The 25,810-nt window shown below is 40.9% G+C and overlaps 1 protein-coding gene across 32 annotated transcripts in view; it reads right to left on the bottom strand.

Moving 5' to 3' along the window:
- Positions 1-22,942: 22,942 nt before the first annotated feature.
- LOC112259973 (receptor-type tyrosine-protein phosphatase delta) overlaps positions 22,943-25,810 on the bottom strand; it is a 600,208-nt gene continuing 597,340 nt past the window's right edge. For all 32 annotated transcript variants that reach the window (XM_024434700.2, XM_042328371.1, XM_042328363.1 and 29 more), the window contains one exon: positions 22,943-24,916. In XM_024434700.2, the coding sequence (XP_024290468.1) occupies positions 24,848-24,916 (69 nt within the window). In that variant the 3' untranslated portion in view covers positions 22,943-24,847. The remainder of the gene's footprint in view (positions 24,917-25,810) is intronic.

The following is a 25,810-nucleotide window of genomic DNA, read 5'->3' as shown; positions in this document are numbered from 1 at the left end:
ACTATGGTACAGTAGCTGGAAGATTTTTCATGGAATATCTACGTAGGCGTACAGAGGCCCATTATCAACAACCATCACTCCTGTTTTCTGATGGCACGTTGTGTTAGCTAATCCAAGTTTATAATTTTAAAAGGCTAATTGATCATTCGAAAACCCTTTTGCAATTATGTAAGCAAGCTTAAAATTATTGTTCTTATTAAAGAAGCAATAAAACTGGTCTTCTTTAGACAATTTGAGTATCTGGAGCATCAGCATTTGTGGGTTCGATTACAGGCTCAAAATGGCCAGAAACAAAGACTTTCTTCTGAAACTCGTCAGTCTATTCTTGTTCTGAGAAATGAAGGCTATTCCATGCAAAGAAATAGCAAAGAAACTGAAGATCTCATACACCGCTGTGTACTACTCCTTTCACAGAACAGCGCAAACTGGCGCTAACTAGAATAGAAAGAGGAGTGGCAGGCCCCTGTGCACAACTGAGCAAGATGACATATTTGCTATTTGCTTTTGCACTTTGGGTTCGCCATGTGCCTTTTCTTTATTAGGATATATTTTGAGCACAGCAGAATTTGGGTTTCATCCCACTTTTTCATTCCACTTTAAATAAATTCAGTAGTTCTAAACCTGCAACTACCTCCTGCCTACTCTCCTCTACACCAGTGACACATTCCTTATGAAGCTGGTTGAGAGAATGCCAAGAGTGTGCAAAGCTGTCATCAAAGCAAGGGGTGGCTACTTTGAAGAATCTAAAATCTAAGATATATTTAAATTATTTTAATTTTATTTTTGGTTACCACATGATTACATATGTTATTTCATAGTTTTGATGTCTTCATTATTATTCTACAATGTAGATAATAGTACAAATAAAGAAAAACCCTTGAATGTGTAGGTGTGTCCAAACTTTTGACTGGTACTGTAGATATACACAAAATTATGTGGACAAGTTAGTGGATTCGGCTATTTCAGCCACACCCGTTGCTGACAGGTGTATAAAACCGAGCACACAGCCATGTAATACCCATAGACAAACATTGGCAGTAGAATAGTCTTACTGAAGAGCTCAGTGACTTTCAACATTGCACCGTCATAGGATGCTACCTTTCCAACAAGTCAGTTCATAAAAGGTATGCCCTGCTACAACAGCTGCCCCGATCCACTGTAAGTGCTATTATTGTGAAGTGGAACACCTAGGAGCAACAACGGCTCATCTGCGAAGTGGTAGGCCACACACGCCCACAGAACGCAACCGCAGACTCTGTCCAAGGGTTGCAACACCCGCTACCGAGTTCCGAACTGTCTCTGGATGCAATGTCAGCACAAGAACTGTTCGTCGGGAGCTTCATGAAATGGGTTTCCATGGCCTAGCAGCCGCACACAAGCCTAAGATCAACGTGCGCAATGCCAAGCGTCGGCTGGAGTGGTATAAAGCTTGCCGCCATTGGACTCTGGAGCAGTGGAAATGTGTTCTCTGGAGTGGTGAATCATGCTTCACGATCTGGCAGTCTGACGGATGAATCTGGGTTTGGCGGATGCCAGGAGAATGCTACCTGCCAGAATTCATAGTGCTGACTGTAAAGTTTGAGGAAGAAGGAATTATGGTCTGGGGCTGTTTTTCATGGTTCGGGCTAGACCCCTTAGTTCCAGTGATCTTAACGCTGCAACATACAATGACATTGTAGACGATTCTGTGCTTCCAACTTTGTGGAAACAGTTTGGGGAAGGCCCTTTCCTGTTTCAGCATGACAATGCCCCTGTGGACAAAGCGAGGTCCATACAGAAATGGTTTGACGAGATCGGTGTGGAAGAAGTTCACTGGCCTGCACAGAGCCCCGACCTCAACTCCATCAAACAACTTTGGGATGAATTGGAACGCCGACTGCAAGCCAGGCCTAATCGGCCCAACATCAGTGCCCGACCTCACTAATGCCCTTGTGGCCAAATGGAAGCAAGTCCCCGCAGCAATGTTCCAACATCTAGTGCAAAGCCTTCCCAGAAGAGTGGAGGCTGATTTAGCAGCAACGGAGGGACCAACTCCATATTAATGACAATGATTTTGCAATGAGATGTTCAACGAGCACCTGTCCATATACTTTTGGACATTATTATTATTATTATTTTTTATACTCTCTTACATTGCTCATTCTGATATAATTTCTTAATTGTTTTTTTCAAATTTATTTAGACTTTTTGGTTATTTTATTGCTAGATATTACAGCATTGTTGGAAACATCTGCAAATCTGTGTATGCAGCAAATAAACTTGTATACTACCCTGTATCAGGTTAAGACATTATCTTTCTGAGCTGAGTCAGCTGTCAGTTCATTCAACATGAATTGGCAATAAAGATATCTATTTGAAATATATATTTAAAAAGACGTCTGAAACAAGTCGGCTTCGTGGAAAAGAACATCAGTCATCACGTTTATACTTGGAAACTCTACAGTATGATTGACACAAGGCCCTTAAATAGTTCAATCAAGGCCAGGACCCCATACAAGCAAGCCTCAGGCTACACTCAGGCTTCACATGCTGTCTAATCCTTAGTAACATATCTACGGATTACTTTGGAAGTAAAATGGAGTCCTCATTTTCTGCAAGGACATTGACGGCAATCGTGTTCCCTAACAGGCTATATGAACTCTCCAGTGGCGTATCCAAGGAGTTGCCCAGGGTGGCCCCCCCTGAAATCTGATTGGCCACCCCTGTGCCCCCCTAAATATATTGATAATTTTGACCAAGACACGCACCGACAGCAAGACTCATCAATCTCAGTAGCGAGAGAATCGTCTGTCTCATTATGTGCATCTGATGCTGTCTGGCCTTGCTCAGGCGCTAGACTTATTTTGGAGTAGACGAACGTACGCATGTAACCTACTTAACCTACTTTTTGAAGTGATTTGTTTGACGATCAGAAAACATGACTGGTTGGTCTTTACGACACATTAAAAGGTAACATTAATATGTATCTACATGTAGATATTACCTCAACTAGCCGGTGCCCCCACACACTGACTCTGTACCGGTACCCCCCCTGTATATAGTCTCACTATTGTTATTTTACTGCTGCTCTTTAATTACTTGTTACTTTTATTTCTTAATCTTCTCTGTAAAATAAGATTACTGCATTGTTGGTTAGGGGCCCGTAAGTAAGCATTTCACTGCAAGGTCCACACCTATTGTATTCGGGCGCATGTAACTAATAGAATTTGATTTTATGGTGGAATACAGGTCATTCAATACTGTCTTAGTGCCAGCCTCAGTCTGTGGTGGTATGTAAACAGCTCTCTATGTAGATAGTGTGGTCTACAGCTTATCATGAGATACTCTACCTCAGGCGAGCAATAGCTCAAGACAACCTTAGATAACATGCACCAGCTGTTATTTACAAAAATACATAGTCCGCCGCCCCTTGTCTTACCTGAAGCCGCTGTTCTATTCTGCCTGTACAGCATATAACCAGCCAGCTGTATGTTGATAGTGTCGTCGTTCAGCCACGACTCCGTGAATAAACATATTCGGACTATTATATTGTCTCAGAAGGAACGTATTCTGACTATTCTATTTCTTTGCTGTTATTCTTTTACAATGCATTTGTGAATGGAAACAGCTTGCGTTTGAAACACATTTGAAACATTAAGACCCCTGAGAGAGGAAAGGGCAAAATGGAAGACGTGTGAGTGTAAGAAAAAACCCTAAATGTGCTCCCTTGCTGTGAGTTAGCGTATAAAGAAATAGCTGCTCATGGCGGAACTGTCTCCACTATCAGCTGAAATAACACACACTCCTACACACCCCTGACTGAGAAATTACTACAGCAGTCGGTCGAAAACGTTGAATTTCATGACAGCTTACTTTAATTATGCCCCTCCCCGCAGTAGTTGGTTAAGCCCGGCATTGCATAAAAGTTTGAACTGACTCTTCCTCCATGTTTTACCCATTAAACGGAGGAAACTGAATTTTCTCATTACAGTGAGTTAGTCACAGCCATTTTTGGTTAGCGCAGCAGCCGTACAAGGAAGAGTTTTATCAACACGTTGTATTATGTAAGATTGACTGCAGGGGTGAGAAAAACCCACTTTGGCTATCAGCACCCTCGTCGAGAAATGGAAGAATCCTATGCAGGGGTGGTCACGGGCCAGAACCATTCAAATAGGGCCAAAAGTGCTGATGCGTTGTGGTAATGGATTTGTTTTCCCCTGAAACACCCCTGCCGTCTCCTAGGAACAGTGTGGGCTTAGTTCCATTCACTTTCTGCTGCCTTGGCCATGTATTTTGATTAGGGGAATGAAGTCCTTCACCCAGCTATCCCAAGAATAATTGACACGATGCCCTAGGAGGTCAAGAAAAAATATACCAATAAGCTTTGTACTTATCACCATGGCGAGGTGCCGGCATGTAAAAGCCTTGCAGCCCAGCATGGGATGTTATATGCATTATTGCCACTCATTGCAACAACAGCGATCGGGACGTCCCGTAAATCATATTTCCTTTTTCTGTCTGCCACCTGACAGACAGCATTGCTGGGATAATTGATGAGTGCCATAATGTTCAAATTTGTTCAAATCGTTTCAGTCAGCAAGTTCATAGGTCAATGTCTGACCTCAAAGACCTAATTTATGTTGAAAACTTCAAATTGTCTTGAACTCCCAGCTCACCTGCTATGTTGACAAAAAAATACAATCATCCACATTCATCTGAACCATGTTTTGTTGTGTTTTGTCTATGTTCCTCCCTACATACTTTACCTATTTGCTGGAATAGCAACCGGAGGTGAAAGTGCTTTTTTGTTAATGTCCTGAGCGCATTGCAGCAGAGGAATCTCAGGGGCTAATAGGGGGGACAGGGGATGAGGTAACCAGTGGCAGGGGCACATGAACTGATGGCAGGCCTGCAGAGGTTGAGATAGGATGGATATTGGCAAGATGCTGAGGTAGGAAATGAACCTTGGGTCTTTTAACTGCTGCTGCTGGCTGCTGCTGGCTGCTGCTGTTACCTCTCCAGCTCTATGGTCATGTGCATTAGGCTCAGTCTCTATTTATTTCACTTCCTCTCAACCCTCATCTGTTTCTCATCATGCCCTTGTAACATTATAGATGCATGTGGACAAATACATACACACCATACGGTTCAGTCAGAGAGATAATCATATCAGTTTGAAGAATAGTTCATTCAAACACTAGTGGATAATGATAGAAAAGCTAAATATATGATCCAACCACTGCAGTGAGCTTAATGCTTGAAGACTTTCTTGACCATTGAAAAGTTGCTATGAATTCTTTGCTTCCCATATTTATGTTACAAATACCCCCATTCTCTTTCTCCGTCTTCCCAATTATTTGAAGGTCAATGGTTACTTGCTCCCAGAAAGGAGCAGTAATGTGATGTGCATGCACATCCAACGTAGCGTTCGGTGTAGTGTCAGCTCTTATCTGGGCTTGTTGTCTCAGCTGAGCTCCAAGTCTGTACGATGGTAGATGCCCATATGTAATGTGATCATCTGCCTCCTCCAGGGCATGGTGCCGGTCTCGTTACTGGAGCAGAGGCTTTGGCTTCTTCTCCATTCTGTCAGGTTTGGCCCGGGGGTGGTGGGGGGTTCTTGCTCGCAAAGCCGTGGCTGTCCATTTTATTTGCCCGACACGAACACTCTGGTGCATTGTTGTGTGTTTGGTCAGTGGAGCTCAGACTGGAGTAGTCTTCTAGCGTACATTCTTCCCTCCAGTTCAAAGTCGACTGCGCTAGTCGAGGGACGCTGCTGTCTGGTCAGTTGGAAAGTTATACTGTTTACTGAAGTGTTATACTGATGTTATACTGATAGGGGACTAGTACCTTCGGGGGACACCAATGGTTATGCACAGTCAAAACCGCTTTATGTAAATGTCCACAGCAAGAGAAGAAAAGGGGCAAGTCCTCTAGATCAGAATAATCAAGTTTTAGATTAATCAAGTTGCGTTACAATGAATATACAGTACATTGATTTATTTAACCAATTTAACAATGTTAACAACGGCATCTGGCATTAAACAAATAGTAAACAACATTAAACAAATTATTAAGAAGATTCAACCCTAGCCGTTCTTCATAACACACTGAAATTTTTTTGTTTTAAAATCTGACAGACATGGGTACTGGAGTCACTGAGATGTGCCAAGGGGAAAGCCCAAACTACAAAGAGGGGTGATAGAGAGACTAGAAGTGTGTCGTTCTGACAGTCATGTAAAATTGGGGAAGAGATAAGGTCTTCTGAAGACAGAGATGGGTAAGGATGTGAAGGTGTAGGGTAGGCTGAAGCAGATCAGCTTCGGGGTGGTTTGAGAAACGTGGGGGATGGAAAGAGACACATGTAGAGGAGCGAGTTTCCCAAAAGCCTCGATGCTAACGTGTACTTCCTTTCTCTTGACAACCCAGACACACATCACTCATAGAACAGCAAAGTGCTTGATTTGACAAAATACTGTTTGTCTCCACAGAGTAGAGTGACTGTCAAGCTTAGGTGTTTTTTTACTTATACTTTCTTGCAGCTGTGATACCATTACATGATGTAGGACATCACAAATTGTGTACAGTAAAACTACTGACTATCTTTCTTTGCTCAGAATGTTTTCCCAAAACGTGTTTGTTTGTTTTCCTCAACATTCAACATAGAACTTCTCCCATGGCCACAGCCTTACACATTTCAGCGAACACTTTCACTGCTCCTACTTCAGTACTCATGTCAGCTTTTGCTTGAAAAAGCATCAGCCCAAATTTAGACTGAGAGGAGCACCATGGGAGCCTGGCAAGCTGCCTTTGTTAAAGAACGGATAAATGAGAAATGACTCGCGTGTGGTGTTGTGACTGGCTGGTTGATTTCATCATTCTGCTGAATCCTGAGAAACAATAATGAAACATCTGTTCTGTGCAGCTGACGTGCAGTCTTCAACGGAAAAATAAGTCAAGTGACAATAGAGTTAGTTATTTTATCAAAATGTGTCTTCTGTCTAGTGTAAAGAGAACATCTGCATTGGAATGCTTAGAATATATTTTTTTTTAATCCAATTGGGCCAATTTCTGTATAATTGCGGAAAACAAGATGTAGCAATGATTTGCTCTTGTACAGAATTGTGAGAGCATTTAGCCTAAACATGTCATATGCTATTTTTAAGGGGATAATAACTATTTCTTTATGGCTTTCAGATGGGCCTATAATCCATTCCAGTGATGGAGCTCATACTATTTCCCCAGTACTCTCCCTTGGGAGTATTCAAATAAACAACCATAGTTTACTAGAGAAAGTAGCCAGACTGACTTACCAGCTCATTTCAATTTAGATGCATCAATAAAGCAGTAAGAACTAGGTTCTAGCTCTCATCTTGACGCAAAGCTACTTTTATCAGCAGTGCACGGTAATGGTTTCGGTCCTTGATGCCAGATTGAAATCTGGAATCATGACCATCCACGTGAACCATTCATCCTGTTATGGCACGACGTCATTATATTTTGGCACTGAATCTATATAACAGAGTTTGTTGGATGATATACAGAAGGACCTTCTTTGATATGTCCTTTCAACATTACCATGGCCAGTGATATTATGTGATATTATTACAGCCATTGTAACATCTGTGAAGCCGCTATTGGAAATGAAAGTACATTTCTCATTGGAACCCATACAATGATCTACTTTGGCACCCAAGTCGGCCTTAACAGTTCAATGCCATTTTCTTATCTGGTAGCAAAGAACATTTTCGAATTCAACTTCTCATAATCTTACCAGAGATGTTTTATCTGGGCCAGAACTTGATTTAGAAAGCTTTCTATTTCGTCATTCACAAAGTACTGTTGCAAGAGATCTGAACTTGGGTGTGTCAATGGTGACCTTGCAATTACATTCTTAGAAAAAAAGGTGCTATCTACAACCTAAAAGGTTTTTTCAGCTGATCCCATGGGAGAACCCTTTGAATAACCCTTTTTGGTTCCAGCTAGAACCCTTTTTATTTTGTACCCTTTTTTCTCCCTAATTGGTAGTCACGGCTTTGTCCCATCGCTGCAATTGTCGTACGGACTCGAGAGAGGCGAAGGTCGAGAGCCATGCATCCTCCAAAACATGACCCTGCCAAGCCATACTGCTTCTTGACACACTGCTCGCTTAACCCAGAAGCTAGCCGCACCAGTGTGTCAACAGGAAACATTGTGCAACTGATGACTGTGTGAGCATTCATGCGCACGGTACGCCACAGGAGTCGCTAGAGCGTGATGGGACAAGGACATCCCGGGCCAGCCAAACCCACCCCTAACCCGGATGACACTGGGCTAATTGTGCACTGCCTCAGCGGTCTCCCTGTCACAGCCGGCTGCAACACAGCCCGGGATCGAACCCGGGTCTGTGGTAATGCCTCAAGCACTGCGATGCAGTGCCTTAGACTGCTGCGACAATCAGGAGGTCAGGTTGAATCCTTTTGAGTTCCATGTAGAACCCTTTACACAGAGGATTCTACATGTAACCCAAAGGAGTTCTACCTGGAACCAAAAAGGGTTCTCCTACGGGGACAGCCGAAGAACCCTTTTGGAACCCTTTTTTCTAAGAATGTGTTTTGTGTGTTATCAGATTATTTATTTGCCTATATGCTACACTGGTTTGTTTTCTGTCATTTACAATTAATTGAAGAGTACCAATAAATAGCAAGCAATTGAATGAAACAAGTGCATCAAATATTTGCCCCTGACATTACAATTTCTAATGTGCATAGGACATACAGTGTATTCACACCCCTTTATTTGTCATACATTTTGTTGTGTTACAGCCAGAATGGATTAATTTGAGATTTTGTGTCATGGGCCTACACACAATGCCCCATAATGTAAAAGTGGAATTATGTTCCTAGAAATTTCTAGAGATTAATTTAAAAAGAAAAGCTGATGCTTTTAATCAAGAAGTATTTTTTTGATTTCACCTTTATTTAACCAAGTAGGCTAGTTGAGAATAAGTTCTCATTTACAACTGCGACCTGGCCAAGATAAAGCAAAGCAGTGCGATAAAAACAACAACACAGAGTTACACATGGAATAAACAAACGTACAGTCAATAACACAATAGAAAAATATATGCACAGTGTGTGAAAATGTAGTAAGATTAGAGAGGTAAGGCAATAAATAGGCCATAGAGGTGAAATAATGACAATTTAACATTAACACTGGAGTGATAGATGTGCAATTTATGATGTGCAAGTAGAGATACTGGGGTGCAAAATAGCAACAAAAAAATAACAATATAAGGGTGAGGTAGTTGGGTGTGTTATTTACAGATGGGCTGTGTACAGGTACAGTGACCGGTAAGCTGCTCTGACAGCTGATGCTTAAAGTTAGAGAGGGAGATATAAGTCTCCAGCTTCAGTGATATTTGCAATTCGTTCCAGTCATTGGCAGCAGAGGACTGAAAGGAAAGGCGGCCAAAGGAGGAGTTGACTTTGGGGACGACCAGTGAAATATACCTGCTGGAGCACGTGCTACGGTTTGATGTTGTTATGGTGACAAGTGAGCTGAGATAAGGTGGGGCTTTACCTAGCAAAGACTTAGATGACCTGGAGCCAGTGGGTTTGGAGATGAATATATAGCGAGGGCCAGCCAACAAATATGTAGCGAGGGCCAGCCAACGAGAGCATACAGGTTGTAGTGGTGGGTAGTATATGGGGATTTGGTGACAAAACGGATGGCACTGTGATAAACTACATCCAATTTGCTGATTAGAGTGTTGGACGCTATTTTGTAAATGACATCGCCGAAGTCAAGGATTGGTAGGATGGTCAGTTTTACGAGGGTATGTTTGGCAGCATGAGTGAAGGAGGATTTGTTGCAAAATAAAAAGCCGATTCTAGATTTAATTTTGGATTGGAGATGCATAATGTGAGTCTGGAAGGAAAGTTAACAGTCTAACCAGACACCTAGGTATTTGTAGTTGTCCACATATTCTAAGTCAGAACCGTCCAGAGTAGTCATGTTAGTCAGGTGGGCGTGTGAGGGCAGCAATCGGTTGAAGAGCATGCATTTAGTTTTACTAGCATTTAAAAGCAGTTTGAGGCCACGGAAGGAGTGTTGTATGGCAGTGAAGCTCGTTTGGAGGTTTGACAACACACGCTAGGAGAGCTGGAGACACGTCGAAGCTAGCGGGCCGGGGCTAGCAGATGGGTCTACGGTGACATTGCGATGGAGAAGCCTGTTGAAACCACCTCGGACGATTACGTCGGCAGACCAGTTGGAATGGATTGGCCGGGCTCCGTGTCAGCAATAAAGGGTCCAGGCAAAAGAGGTATTGTAGCCCAAGAATGAACTGGTAAACCTCTTCGGCTAGCCGGGAGATGGGCCTAGCTCGAGGCTAGACTCAAGGCTAGCTTCGGGACAGAGGCATTAGCCAGCAGTAGCCACTCGGTTGCAGCTAGGTAGCGTTTTCCATCACCAACAACAAAACGCCAAATTACGGAATTTCTGGTGGAAGAATGGTGTTGCATCCCCCCAATAAAGTTCCAGATTGGTGAGTCTATACCAATGTGTATTGAAGCTCTTCTGGCGGCTCGTGGTGGCCCAACCATATATTAAGACACTATGTTGGTGTTACCTGTAGGGCGATCATAGGACCTTAGGAATATAATTAATTTAACGAGCTAACCATTGAATCTTACAGACAGACTGTGCTTTTGAAAGGGCAATCTGGAATTTCTACATCCATTTTTGCTTGTTTATAAGACTGTTATAAGATTGTTTAGAAACAATCAAGAAAAACAATGTTATTGTAAACAAAGACTGTATAGTTTCAAAACATGCTTCAAACTATCATTTTTATCTCATGGATGGTCAGTCCTTGCTAAATCTAGGAATTTGAGAGTGGCTACATTTATCCTTTGCCATCCCTCAGCTGTTTACCAAACAAATGGTGGAGTCTGCTTTGTTGTTTTTTGAATCCCAGATTGCTTCTTTAATGAGCAGTTCTCTCTCTGTGGGTCTAACCCCAAGACGTTCTGGAAAATGGTTAAAGGCCTGGAGAAAAAACCCTCCTCCTCACAGCTGCCCATGTCCCTTAAAGTTGATGATGTGGTTGCTACTGTCAAGAAGCACATGGCTGAGCTCTTTAATCACCACATCATTAAGTCAGGATTCCTATTTGACTCAGCCATGCCTCCTTGCCCGTCCAACATTTCCTCATCTCCCACCCATTCTAATGTGACTAGCCCCAATGCTCCTCCCTCTTTTTCCCCTGCCCCGCTACAAAGTTTCTCCCTGCAGGCGGTCACTGAGTCCGAGGTGCTAAAGGAGCTCCTTGAACTTGACCCCCAAAAAACATCTGGGTCAGATGGTTTAGACCCTTTCTTCTTTAAGGTTACTGCCCCTATAATTGCCAAGCCAATCTCCGACCTTTTTAAGCTGTCTCTCCTCTCTGGGGAGGTTCCCATTGCTTGGAAGGCAGCCACGGTTAGTCCTTTATTTAAAAGGGGAGATCAAGCTGATCCTAACTGTATTAGGCCTATTTCTATTTGCCCTGTTTATCAAAAGTGTTGGAAAAACTTGTCAATAATCAACTGACTGGCTTTCTTGATGTCTATAGTTTTCTCTGTGGTATGCCATCTGGTTTCCGCTCAGGTTATGGATGTGTCACTGCAATTTTAAAGGTCCTCAATGATGTCACCATTTCCCTTGATTCTAAGCAATGTTGTGCTGCTATATTTATTGACTTGTCCAAAGCTTTTGATAGGGTAGACCATGCCATTCTTGTGAGCAGGCTAAGGAGTATTGGTGTCTCTGAGGGGTCTTTGGCCTGGTTTGCTAACTACCTCTCTCAAAGAGTGCAGTGTATTAAGTCAGAACATCTGCTGTCTCAGCCACTGCCTGTCACGAAGGGTGTACCCTAAGGCGCGATCCTAGGCCCCACACTCTTCTCAATTTACATCAACAACATTGCTCAGGCAGTAGGAAGCTCTCTCTTTTTTTCTCCCTCACTAGCTTTAAGCACCAGCTATCAGAGCAGCTCACAGATCGCTGCACCTGTACATAGCCCATCCAACTACCTCATCCCCATACTGAATGTATTTATTTATCTTGCTCCTTTGCACCCCAGTATCTCTACTTGCACATTCATCTTCTGCACATCAATCACTCCAATGTCTAATTGGTATATTGTAATTACTTCGCCACCGTGGCCTATTTAATGCGTTACATAATTTGCAAATAAATTCATAAAAAATCCTACAATATGATTTTCTGGATTTTCTTTCTCATTTTGTCTGTCATAGTTGAAGTGTACCTATGATGAAAATTACAGGCCTCTCTCATCTTTTTAAGTGGGAGAACTTGCACAATTGGTGGCTGATTAAATACTTGTTTGCCCCACTGTACTTACATTTGCTTCTCCCATAATGTTTTGCCAGCCATCTTTGCTGAAGACAGTCACCAGGGAGCGGTGGCTCGCGTCAAATTCGTCTTTGAAACCACTCGATATGATTGGTCATACTAAAAACCTTGGGATCCATTTGCATAATGAGTGCTCTAACTCCCCCTTGTGGTGGTCTGGAGCAATGAAGCTGTGATGCTGGGTACCTCTAAGTCCCGCGGTGTAAGCTCGCTACTTTTAAAGGAGGAACCACTGTAGCGACTGGAACGAGCTGCAACAAGCACTCAAACTGGACAGTTTTATCTCAATCTCTTCATTCAAAGACTCAATCATGGACACTCTTACTGACAGTTGTGGCTGCTTTGCGTGATGTATTGTTGTCTCTAATTTATTTTCCTTTGTGCTGTTGTCTGTGCACAACAATGTTTGTACCCTGTTTTGTTACGCTACCATGTTGTGCTGCTGCCATGTTGTGTTGCTACAATGTTGTTGTCATGTTGTGTTGCTACTATGCTGTGTTGTCATGTGTTGTTGCCATGCTATGTTGTCATCTTAGGTCTCTCTTTATGTAGTGTTGTGTTGTCTCTCTTGTCCTGATGTGTGTTTTGTCCTATATTTTTTATTTATTTTTTATCCCAACTCCCATCCGCGCAGGATGCCTTTTGCCTTTTGGTAGGCTGTCATTGTAAATATTAATTTGTATTTAGTTGACTTGCCTAGTTAAATAAAGTTTAAATAAAATGGAAAAAAATAAATAGTTCTCCAAAGTAAATTAAGGATTCGATTCCGCCATAGAAATAGTTAGAAAGAATAAGGTGAAGCTCCAGTAATATGGATAACTATTAAAAGATAGCTGATTGCTGCATTGTTTTTACATTGTAATGGACACGGTACAACCATTGGTAGGTAGGCTGCTGGCAGGCTTCGGCTGCGGTACAGCAAAGCCAAGTCAGCCCGTGCTCATGGTTCTCACAGGGGAAGTGAAATGATAGGGTACAATGACTTTGCTAATGATTGTGCAAACCGCAAATGACATGTACGTAACATACTTTGACTAAAATGATGACTTGATTTAAATCGTTGTGCAACCTCACGTGTGCTCTGGGCATCATCTTTCAGCTCAAAAAAGTGGATTTCTACTGGTGTGGGCGTTTAAATAATATAACTAAATCCCTTTAAATAAATAAAGTTAGATTTTATTTAGTCCTATTGTTTAACTTAGAGTTTTGGTTGAGATGGAGACGTGAATAAAACATATTAAGTATTCATTTACAGACAAACTGGAATTAAAGTCAGTCTAAATCATTGGCACAAAATATCAGGGTCAGGGTGTGATGTGGGGTGGGCATTCTATGTTTTGTTTTTCTATGATTTTTCTATGTTTTGGCCGGGTATGGTTCTCAATCAGGGACAGCTGTCTATCGTTGTCTCTGATTGGGAACCATACTTAGGTAGCCCTTTTCCCTCCTTTCAGTGTGGAAAGTTGTCTTTGTTTGTGGCCCATAGCCCTTAAGCTTCACGGTTGTTTTGAATTGTTTATTGTTTTGTCGGCTTCATTTCATATAAAAGGAATATGTACACTCACCCAGCTGCGCTTTGGTCCAGTTCTTTCGACGGCCGTGACAATAGCCTTATTTGGTAAAAGACCAAGTCCATTTTACGGAAAGAACAGCTCAAATAAGCAAAGAGAAATGACAGTGCATCATTACTTGAAGACATGAAGGTCAGTCAATACGGAACATTTCAAGAACTTTGAAAGTTTCTTCAGGTGCAGTCCGAAAAACCATCAAGCACTATGATGAAACTGGCTCTCATGAGGACAGCCACAGGAATGGAAGACCCAGAGTTACCTCTGCTGCAGAGGATAAGTTCATTAGAGTTACCAGCCTTAGAAATGGCTTTTGCCAAGAAACACGAGCAATGGACATTAGACAGGTGGAAATGTGTCCTTAGGTCTGTAGTCCATATTGGAAATATTTGGTTCCAACCGCCGTGTCTTTGTGAGACGTGATGTGGGTGAACAGATGATTTCCACATTTGTACTTCCCACCGAAAAGTATGGAGGAGGAGATTTTATGGTGTGGGGGTGCTTTGCTGGTGACACTGTCTGTGATTTATTTATAATTCAAGGCACACCTAACCAGCATGGTTACCACAGCATTCTGCAGTGATACACCACTCTATCTGGTTTGGGCTTAGTGGGACTATCATTTGTTTTCAACAGGACAATGACAAAACACACCTACAGGCTGTGTAAGGGCTATTAGACCAATAATGAGAGTGATGGAGTGCTGCATCACAATCACATCACAATCCCCCGGCCTCAACCAAATCGAGATGGTTTGGGATGAGTTGGACCGCAGAGTGAAGGAATCGCAGCCAACAAGTGCTCAGCATGTGTGACAACTCCTTCATGACTGTTGGAAAATAATTCCTGGTGAAGCTGGTTGAGAGAATGCCAAGCGTGTGCAAAGCTGTCATCAAGGCAAAGGGTGGCTATTTGAAGAATCTCAAATCTAAAATATATTTAGATTTGTTTAACTCATTTTTGGTTACTACATGATTCCATGTGTGTTATTTCATAGTTTTGATGTCTTCACTATTATTCTACATTGTAGAAAATATTAAAAATAAAGAAAAACCCTTGAATGAGTAGATGTGTCCAAACTTTTGACCGGTAGTGTATATCTTGAACAGCATTGATCACTTGTACTATGTACGATCAATGTAATATCAAATGCAATCCAAGTCCTTCGGTTCTGCTATTAGATAAAGCACAGTTAAAATACATTAAGTTGTTGTATAAATACAAAATATCTGACATTGTATATCCATTTTAACTTTGTGGTGCTTTTAAATGGTTGAAAGTGCAGTAATAACATCTTAGATCTGGCCGTGTCCGAATACGCATACTTGCGTCCTTAATAGTAGGCCGTTGGAGTATGAGAAAAAAATATAGTTTAATTAACCCTTGTGTTGTCTTAAGGGTCAAAATGACCCACCACTATTTTTAATAGCAGAGAAAACCCACTAAATAATATTTTTTCAACTTGAAATTTGATTACTCTCCTAGAGTGACCCCAACGTTAGAAAAAGTTAAACATTGCCTTTGTTCAAATTTCCATGAAAGCTGTACATGACCAGGGTACAAAGATTATCTTCGGGTCATTTTTGACCCGGCAGTTATAAAATAATTTACACACCACAAAAACCACACAGACACACACACACAATGAGAAATGTAGATTATGTGTGCTACTGATTTAACTCAGCCAGCAGCTCCTGAAGAGGAAAATCACCATGGTTGGCACAGTTAGAAAGATCAAGCCTGGACTCCCCCCTGCACTCATCACAACAAGGGGGAGAGAAGTCTTCACATCAAAGTTTGCCTTCATCCCCACCCCCACTCTAGTTTCTTACCTCCCAAAAAGGAACAAGAATGTGGTCCTCCTGAGCACACTGCACAAAACGGCTAAGATCAGTGATCGTGAGGACAGGAAGCCAGCCATCATCCTGGATTACAACCACAACAAAAGAGGAGTAGACAACCTGGACAAGGTGATTGGAACTTACAGCTGCAGGAGGATGACTGCCCGCTGGCCCCTGGTCATCTTCCATAACATCATTGATGTGTCATCATGCAATGCCTTCGTGATCTGGAACAAGATCAACCATACCTGGATGCCTGATAAGCGGAACAAGAGGAGGGTGTTCCTGGAGCAGCTGGGAAAGGCACTTGTAACCCCACACATTCAAAGAAGGGAGCGCCTCCCCAACACAGTGGTCTCTGCAGCGCTTATGAAAGCTGTTCAGGGGGCTGAATCTTGTCCTGATTCACCTGAGGCTGTAGCTGGGGCAGGCAAGAGGAGGAGATGTCAATTCCCGTCCCCCAAAAGAAGGACTGTAAAACAAATACTATGTGCTGCACATGTGAGAAATACATCTGCAAAGACCATGCACACACATTTGCATACTGTCCTACATGTGCTAATTAGAGTTGATTGATTTATGTTCTTCACATTTTTGTTTTGTGTCTATTATCTTATTTTATTCTTATTTATTGTTGTTGTTTATACACCTTGTGGGTGGGGGCAATGGTTCAAAAAAATGGGAGAAGACTGGTATTTTGTAGTTGAATTCCTCATTGTATGGTATATAAGAATATATCACTATGTTGTCAAAAAAGTTCAAGACTGTTATTGTTTCCCTTCAATAAAATGCATTCAAATCTACTTTCTGCACATTTATGCTACTTTCTTAGTCTATACAAGTGCGATCTCTTTGCTAAAAATAGGATGTTTACAAATATGCAGTACCTTTAGCAATAATAACAATAATAATAAACCTCTACTTTAGTAAAGAGAACAATTATGACAGGTGTGTTGTAATAAAAACGAGTGATGTCCACTAATTAAATGCAGTCTTTCTGCATTGTGAAGAGGGAAAACCCAGATATTCACAACGTTTGTGATGCATGACAGTTTGTTTCTTCATAGACAATAGATTTGGGGTTTAAAATTCAATTAAGCTGCTTTATTTTAGGGCTTTAGTGAAGGCGGGTCATTTCTTTACCCATAGGACAAGGGGAGTATACAGAATGCTAAGACTACACAACGGTTAATAGTATACGACATTTTGAAAATCAAGTACTAGCGGGAATCAATGCTGTTGTTCATGATGCATTCTAAGTATGCAGAAATATAATGTTTTATGGTATGTGAATTTCTTAAAATCGAGAATGATTTAAATGCCAGGATGTTATACTCATTTCAGCTCTTCATCTAGTAGAATTCAATGCACACATTTCCACAATGCATTGGAAGAGGTGGGCTGTGAGGCCCTAATTGTTTGCATGTAGCCAAACAACAAAACTGGGCTACTTAATAGGGAAGATGCCGAATAGCGAAGCTTCCGCGGTGGTGTTCAAATGTAGGTTAAGTAGTTCAAATGATCACAAGTAGCCTAATGCATCGTATGCTACATCTTTGAAAAATCTGTAGTCTTTTTTTTTACCCAAAGTGAATGACTGTTTTCTCATTGAAAGGGGATTCTTGTTCTCTTGGCCATCTTTTGATTTCTGAATGTGTCGGCACCAGGGACTCGGGATGTGGCTGTGTTATTGATGTTATGTTAATCAGGCCTTTTGATTTGAACACATGGATTGTTTTAGTTTTGTAGTCGTGGCTATCTATTGAATTATTTCATTTACTGATCAAGCCTTAGCAGTCATTCTGATCTCGTTCCCAGTCATCAGTGCTTTAGTTTATTATGTTGCTGTCCAGTGGTTCTGAATTTCTGATGCACCTGACTGTCCACGCTTTTCTGTGCAATAGGCTTTTGATTTGAACATTTGAAAAGTTTTGGTGTGGGCTATTTGATTAAATTTATACTGCATATGTTACAGCACTTTTGTTTCACTAATAAATATGTTGAAATGGAACCAAATGATCTATTTTGGTCTTCAGTCCTTTTTAAATAGGACAGATGGGCTAGATCAACTACGGTATAGGTCGAATGTGATAGTCTGTCTATAACCGGCCTGAGTAGGCCTATAACGCCATTTCTATTCTATTCAGAGTTTAGAGATCAAATTGGAAATGAGCTTTTATCAGGCTGGTTAATCCGATGCAGGTCTGTTGAATTTGGAAAAATCCACCCACACTTGGTTCCTAAATGTTTGAGTAGGTGGGGCGGGGCCACTATTGCATTGTGGCTGTGGCATACTGCATACTTTTTACTAAACGGTACGTGCTAAATAGTATGTGAAGATGAATACATTTTATGCAGTTTAAGTATATAGTACGCTACTAGTATAGGTATTCGGACACGGCCTTTGTTTTTCCATTGGAATTTGGTTGTAATTTTAGATGGACATGGTTGAAAGCATAGTGATAACACATTGGGAAACTTCTTGCTGTCCTTTCTGAGTGGGTGAATGAAGGTTGAAATCTCATTGATCAACATCTCAACCAAATATTGCCTGAATTGAAATGATGCGGTGTGCCCAGTGGGTTGCCGCCACAGCCTTTTGTCAGTGACAATACGTTTGTGGCGTCCGCCCTCCATTTACATACAGGTGTTTAGAGACACAGATAGCTAATTAGCGCAAGTAGTCGACTCTGTCTTCCGTAAACAAGCGCTGTAACATAGAAATATGGCCATGTGGGAACCCTAAACCTATGTAGTTGAAAAGGATTCAACTACATGTGGGAAAACCCTGCTGGGTCGGGAGGCTGCTCGATCAGCCTCCTCAAATCAGCAATCACCTGTCAATCACGCACACCTTCTACTACTTCTTCTTTGGGATTGGGTTTTAAGGTGCATATACCGCCACCTACTGTACTGGAGTGTGAGGCCAGACATGGCCGACCTACATAAACTTCTTGTAATACAAAATTGTGAAAAAGGAAAATTACCCTGCCGACTACTAGCCCTCATTAAAAAACCCACTACCCCATTCCACTATTTAACTGTATCTAATGCTACACCAGGCCAATGGTCTTGGAGGACAGAACACTCCCACTCAACACCCCCTGCATATCTTCCACCACGACCTCTATTTTCAGTTGACAACCGTGGCTATGAATGCTAAGAAACCCACCTTACTGAAGCACATATTCTTCCCATCCATCTCTATTGGTCTCTGCCTACTCACAGACATCATCTCTGGATCCCTCACCCTCACATCTTCCTCTACCAAACTCATATCTGCTTCAGCATACAACACTTTCTGTACTACTCTGAACCTGACAACCTTAACCTGCCTTTTTCTCACCGGACACCTCTTTTCTCCAGCCCCATGAACACCCCCACAGCTAACACACAAAACTTGCTCCACCGAAACTACACATTCCTTTGTCTCATGCCCTTCTGCACTCTTCTCACATCTAGGAATCTCCCTCCTACACACTGCTGCAACATGACCATAACTTCACCACAATCTCCACCAGGCCTGCGTAGCACCTAACGACTGGCGTCACATTCACAAGGAATCTTCTATTTCAACAGATCCTCCTCAACACTTAATGCCACCTCTGTTATTACTCCTTTCAAAGGCGCCTTTCTCCGAAGAGCAAGGCAAGTCACAGTTCTTGTTCCTAGTCATGTGGTCCAGAGCGCCCACTCCCTCTGGACAGAAGAAACACAATAAATCATAACGAATCCACTTCGAGTTACTTTCACCAACTCAACAGTCCCCAACCTCTTCTCCACCCAACCTGACACCACATATGGATCAGCCAGAATACAAAAGATCCATTCTCTCCACAAATCTCATTCACACTGGGACAGAATCATCCTAGTCATCATCGGGACGAGGCTCGAACTCTGCGGTTCATCTCGGAGCTACTGGAGCATGTATCCCTCTTTTTTGCACCTGACGCCAACCTTCCTCACCACACTGCTTCCCTCTACACTCGGTGGTCACCACTGCACCTGCCATTGCATTTCATTCGTCCGCACTCTCGTCATGTTCAGTTTCCTTCTATAGCTCTTCCAAAGGTTTTTTGAAATCCCCCACTCCATAGTTACTCATAAGATGTTCCACTTTCCTCATTTTTGTCCTGTCTACCATCTTACAGCAACAAAGTCATTTGGTTCACACCACTCCAGCACTACTTGTTAATCCACTCCGAGTAGCTGCTAACGCTGCTGCTGCCCCTAGGGGTGGGAAATGAACTCGAGTGGAAATGAGATGTCCAGCTATAGTCTAAACCTATATCTATTACTACCAATACAGGCAATTCTCAGCTGGCATGACATGATAACGCAACTTATATAACCTGAGGTGTGTTCAGTTCGGAACGGTTTGTTCTGAATGACACGTTCCTCCAAAACGTTCTTGAACAGACTTCGAGGTACATTTGCTCACGTTTGGTGGGTGTAGCTTGAAGCAATGAGTGACGTATTTAAAAGGTAGTGGGCATGCTGACAGCGTTCCCCAACCTCCCTATTCTTCAACTGGTTGTTCAGTACAGCACCGTTAGCATTCAATTGAATGTTCCAGAGCGTAAAAGCGTACTGAACGCAGCCATGGCCATCACAAGCTTAGTATAGTGTGTCTAGGATTACAATTGAAATTGTCTCTCTTGTTCCTTCCCTCCAATTTCCAACAGTGGTCATTGGTAGATGTACAGTTGAGGCCCAGGTTTCAGCTGATGTGTCAATGACAGAGTTAATTGCACTATGAAAATCCATTATGGCATGATGAAGCCCCATTTTTCTTTTGGCAGGAGAACTATGGATTTCATTAATGACACTGCCAGCAAGAGGCAAAATGGCCTCATCAGTCTTTCAAAGTCAATTTGAAATGGAGGGAAAAAAGTGAGACCATGGTGCATAACACAGACATTGTTTAATAGAATTCATTTATAACAAATGGAACTTGTGTCAGCAAATAACTGATTTTCATACAGACTTATTTCGCCACCAATGTAACCTAAGTAAGAAAATAAAAAGCACTCCTTTCATTCAGAAAAAAAACAATTTACGCTTACAACTAACCAGAGGTAATTGTATGATTCTTTTAACAAGCCATTTTTTTGTTTACAATTTCATTAATTAATTTCAGTCTATGCATCCAGACGAGCGATAGATAGAGAGCAGAGAGAACACAACGTCTATTTCTGTAATGACACTCCAAGCTTGAATGGCGAAGCCACGTTAGTTAATAACAGATGGTTGGGACAAATTTAGGAAAGTCGTCTTCTGGAGTAATCATGGCACCAGAATGGATGCTCTTTTTGCCACAAACTTTCTTTTTTGTCTTTTTCAAAGTTGATACCTTTTTTGTGTTATTTACATACACACAACGTGAACGTTGAAGGAGATTCTTACAGATGGGTTCAAGTAATATATTATTGGGTTCAGAATCAATAGGGCAGTGCATAGTATAAAGAGATATAGAAAGTGCAATTCTTCCTACTAGGCCTGCTGCGGCCATTTTGCAATGTTTCACCATGCATAATGGGAAATCAAAAGATCAAGATAGGAAAATAAAATGAATGTTGTGGATCAATTAATGTACAAAGACTGCTGAACTAGGTACATAAAGTGTGGCATCGAGGTTAAATAATAAAAGCACTTTTATAATGTTTTATTATATATAAATACACTACTGTTCAAAAGTTTGGGGTCACCGAGAAATGTCCTTGTTTTTGAAAGAAAAGCCATTTTTAAAATAACATCAAATTGATTAGAAATACAGTGTAGACATTGTTAATGTTGTAAATGAATTTTGTAGCTGGAAACGGCTGATGTTTAATGGAATATCTACAGAGGTGTACAGAGGCCCATTATCAGCAACCATCACTCCTGTATTCCAATGGCACATTGTGTTAGCTAATCCAAGTTTATCATTTTAAAAGGCTAATTGATCATTAGAAAACCCTTTTGCAATTATGTTAGCAAGCTGAAAACCGTTGTCCTGATAAAGAAGCAATAAAACTGACCTTCTTTAGACTAGTTGAGTATCTGGAGCATCAGCATTTGTGGGTTCGATTACAGGCTCAAAATTGCCAGAAACAAAGACCTTTCTTCTGAAACTTGTCAGTCTATTCTTGTTCTGAGAAATGAAGGCTATTCCATGCGAGAAATTGTCAAGAAACTGAAGATCTCGTACAACGCTGTGTACTACTCCCTTCACAGAACAGCGCAAACTGTCTCTAACCAGAATAGAAAGAGGAGAGGGAGGCCCCCGGTGCACAACAGAGCAAGAGGACAAGTACATTAGAATGTCTAGTTTGAGAAACAGACACCTCACAAGTCCTCAACTGGCAGCTTCATTAAATATTACCCGCGAAACACCAGTCTCTTCTGTCCAGTGTCTGTGTTCTTTTGCCCAGTTTAATCTTTTCTTTTTATTGGCCAGTCTGAAATAAAAACAAATCTTTGCAACTCTGCCTAGAAGGGATGCCTCTTCACTGTTGACGTTGGTTAGAGCCAGTCAATTTTATGTTATTTTAATAGACAAAAATGTGCTTTTCTTTCAAAATCAAGGACATTTCAAAGTGACCCCAAACTTTTGAAAGGTTGGGTATATATATAAAGCAACAGATCCAAAAAATGAAACAATTTAGCTACATGAAATAAAAAGGGAAAGAAAGCACCTGGAATGCACATCCACAAAGCCATCAAAGAGGGTCAAATAAAAGAGGGGTCCAAAATATTTTGTGTCCTCCACCCCGAAAACCGTAGAAGTAAGTCCTCCACGATAGCAGACGTAACACACATTTAAGGATTGTCAGAGTTGTAACACTAACCTGTTCCAACAGTTTGTATCTTTCCGCAACTGTTTATAACTGTAAATAAATGTATCAGTTGAATACTTTCAAGCCTAAGGCATAGTGAAGGGATCCTTTGGCTGAGTGTCTATACACTTCGTCTATACAAGGAGTGTCAAACATGTGGCCCTATTTGAACAGTCAGGAAAGCTCATTGACTCTGCAAATATTCTCATGATCTTTCCCATGGTCTTTGTTGACAACAGGCATGTGGCATTGACTCACTAATAGTCTTAATAAACTGAATAGTCCTAGTTTGTTGCAAATGCACATCGACTTTCTGCGAAGGTATCAGTGAACGACATGGGAGTCTTCAATGTTTTATTCTTTTTACTAAGCCACATTAAGGCAACAGAAAATGAAAATAGGGCCTTGCCATGTACGTATTTGCATATATAATTTCATATTAAGTGACAAATGAATACTTAAGGTAAAAATGTAATATACAGTTTGTTATATGTTCTATATGCACGGACTTCTCAAAGAATACAATAATGTGTTAAATGAACGTTATAAAAAACAGGTATAAATATAAGGCACTCTAAATGCTAAATGAAAACATGTTATGCCATTGAGCGTTTGAAAACCTCCAGATGAAAGTTACATCTATGTACCTTGCCCTATTGTATGGAGCATTGACTTAGTCTAAGGGACCCCCCTGCACTGCTATGGAACTACAGACTGTATGAGCGTATCTATATACACTGGTGATACGTGACGTTCCCAACAAGCCTCACCACGGGAACAACATTGTCATGATGTCTAACAAAGTATCCACATGAACCCTATCTATAATACACCTATTTATTGCACAAGAAAATATGCACTGAATCAGAATGCGTTTTTGTCCTACTGATGTGCATTCCAGTGAAAAATATCTTAATTTCCCCCAAAGTATAGAAATCTCATTGTATAAGCTTTCATATACACTCCTTTTGTTTCATATATAGCCATAAATTATGTACTTTATTTCAATATACATATGTTATAGGTTATGCAAATGTATTAATCATATATAATGTATATATCTGTCATCTTATATAACATAAATATGTATATATAATTTCATGTATTTTATCCATCAGGTGCTCATCTTTTACCATCATTCTAACATGGAAGAACTAAGATAATCGGTAGCAGCAACTTCATACTTTGCTCATCCCTGTTGATTCCACAAAGCCCCAGTTTATTACATGGGTGTAAGTAGGTTATTGTGTATGTGATCATGGACAAATAAGACAAAACTAAAAAACTAAACTAAAAACCCCGTAACAAAGTCAACATTTGGTAGTGTGAATACAGGACTGCACAAAGTGCGAGAAACATTCATAAAGAAAAATTAGCAAGAAAACCGAAATGAGCGAAGACTTTCTCTGCATGACGGTGCATACATTAGAAAAGTTCTACAGCTTTAAAAAATACAACTCGGAAGGAAAAAAATGAACGATTACGCAAGTACTTTGTTTGATTCACTTTGTCGAGTGATTGTTTTGTTAAAAAAAGGAAATCAAATTTCACATGGTTCAAAATTAAGCACATCTCAGCTGTATAGTAAAAAACGAAATCAATAGGTTTTATTTGTTTCATATATCTTTAAACATTCCCACTTCCCCCCCGATTGTTTAAATGATGAACGTTGTGACAGGAAACTGGGTATATTATTAATTATTACTTTAGCTGTGTCCTGTTTTTCATATTGGACCAAGCACTGGTGTCTTCTTTTTTGATGGGTAGTTGTCTCTGCGTAGTTTGATTGTGGAACAGAAATGTCTCTTTACAATGTGCATCGAGTTTTAAGCCATTCTCTGTGCCTCCATTTGCCTTTCCTATGGTTTGTAATATGATGCATTACTTGTCGATGTAATAGTACGTTCTGTTATTTTTTTGTTTATGTTTCTTTCAGTTATTTGAACCCAAGACGAATCCTTGAAGCAACAGAAGAATAAAAAATATTCCATAAGATGCTTCAACAGTCAGGATTCCCTCTCTCTTTCCCACGTCAGGGTGAGTTCCATGGGTTTTGGGAAACACTTGGTCCTCCAGGAATCATCTTTATAAATTTTTTGACATTTTTGTGTCTCACATCCAACACTTAATTGAGTCTTTAGCTAGGAGTTAAGAAGTACTTTCTCAAACAGGAAATTATGGCTCAGAAGAGAGGCTCGCTGGGGTTGTCCAAGGGCCTTCTGCTTTTCCTCCGGGACAGGGACTCTTACGTAGCATAGTGGTCAAAGCTCCCAAGGTATTCCAAGCCAGCTCTGTAACAGAACTGGTATTGATCCTGAGGAGAAAGGAGAGAAAGAAAATGTGACATTAGTTCAAACTGTTTGTCACTATTTTCCAACCAGGAAAATTTTTCTGTCTGTCTAGTGCTCTTTTCTTTTTTGTCTCTCTTTAGTTTCACTGGCCTCTATCATTCTCTTTTTTCTCTGTCTGCAACTGTCACATTTTGATTTGCTGCTGCTCGGAAATTTGATAAATAAGCTTAGAAAAAAACTTACTTGAATCACCACAGAGTAGAAGATTCCTGCTTTTAAAGGAAAATCCCACCCAAAAACTATATTTTGGTATTTGTTTCATTAGTCCATTGTTGACATTTTCTTTGCGCGTAGGGAATCAAGTTTTCAACATATGTAACTTTCAAAATACAGAAAACATCCCATATAATGCTGTGTTTTGCTACCTGCCTAACAGTTAACAATACAGTGCCTTCAGAAAGCAATCAGACCCCTTGACTTTCTCCACATTTTGTTATGTTACAGCCTTATTCTAAAATGGATGAAATAAAATAAAAACTCAGCAATCTACACAATACTCCATAATGATAAAGCGAAAACAGTTTTAGACATTTTAGCAAATGTATAAAACAGAAAAAACATATATAAGTATTCAGACACTTTGCTATGAGACTCGAAATTGAGCTCAGGAGCATCCTGTTTCCATTGATCATCCTTGAGATGTTTCTACAAATTGATTGGAGTCCACTTGTGGTAAATTAAAATGATTGGATCGTAGAGCTCCGAGACAGGATTGTGTTGAGGCACAGATCTGGGGAAGGGTGCCAAAACATTTCTGCAGTATTGAAGGTCCCCAAGAATACAGTGGCATCCATCATTCTTAAATAGAAGAAGTTTGGAAAAACCAAGCCTCTTCTGGAGTTGGCCGCCCGGCCAAA

The sequence above is a fragment of the Oncorhynchus tshawytscha genome, linkage group LG10, assembly GCF_018296145.1.
Source record: "Oncorhynchus tshawytscha isolate Ot180627B linkage group LG10, Otsh_v2.0, whole genome shotgun sequence".
NCBI lineage: Eukaryota > Metazoa > Chordata > Actinopteri > Salmoniformes > Salmonidae > Oncorhynchus > Oncorhynchus tshawytscha.
This window is presented reverse-complemented; position numbering and strand designations above follow the sequence as displayed.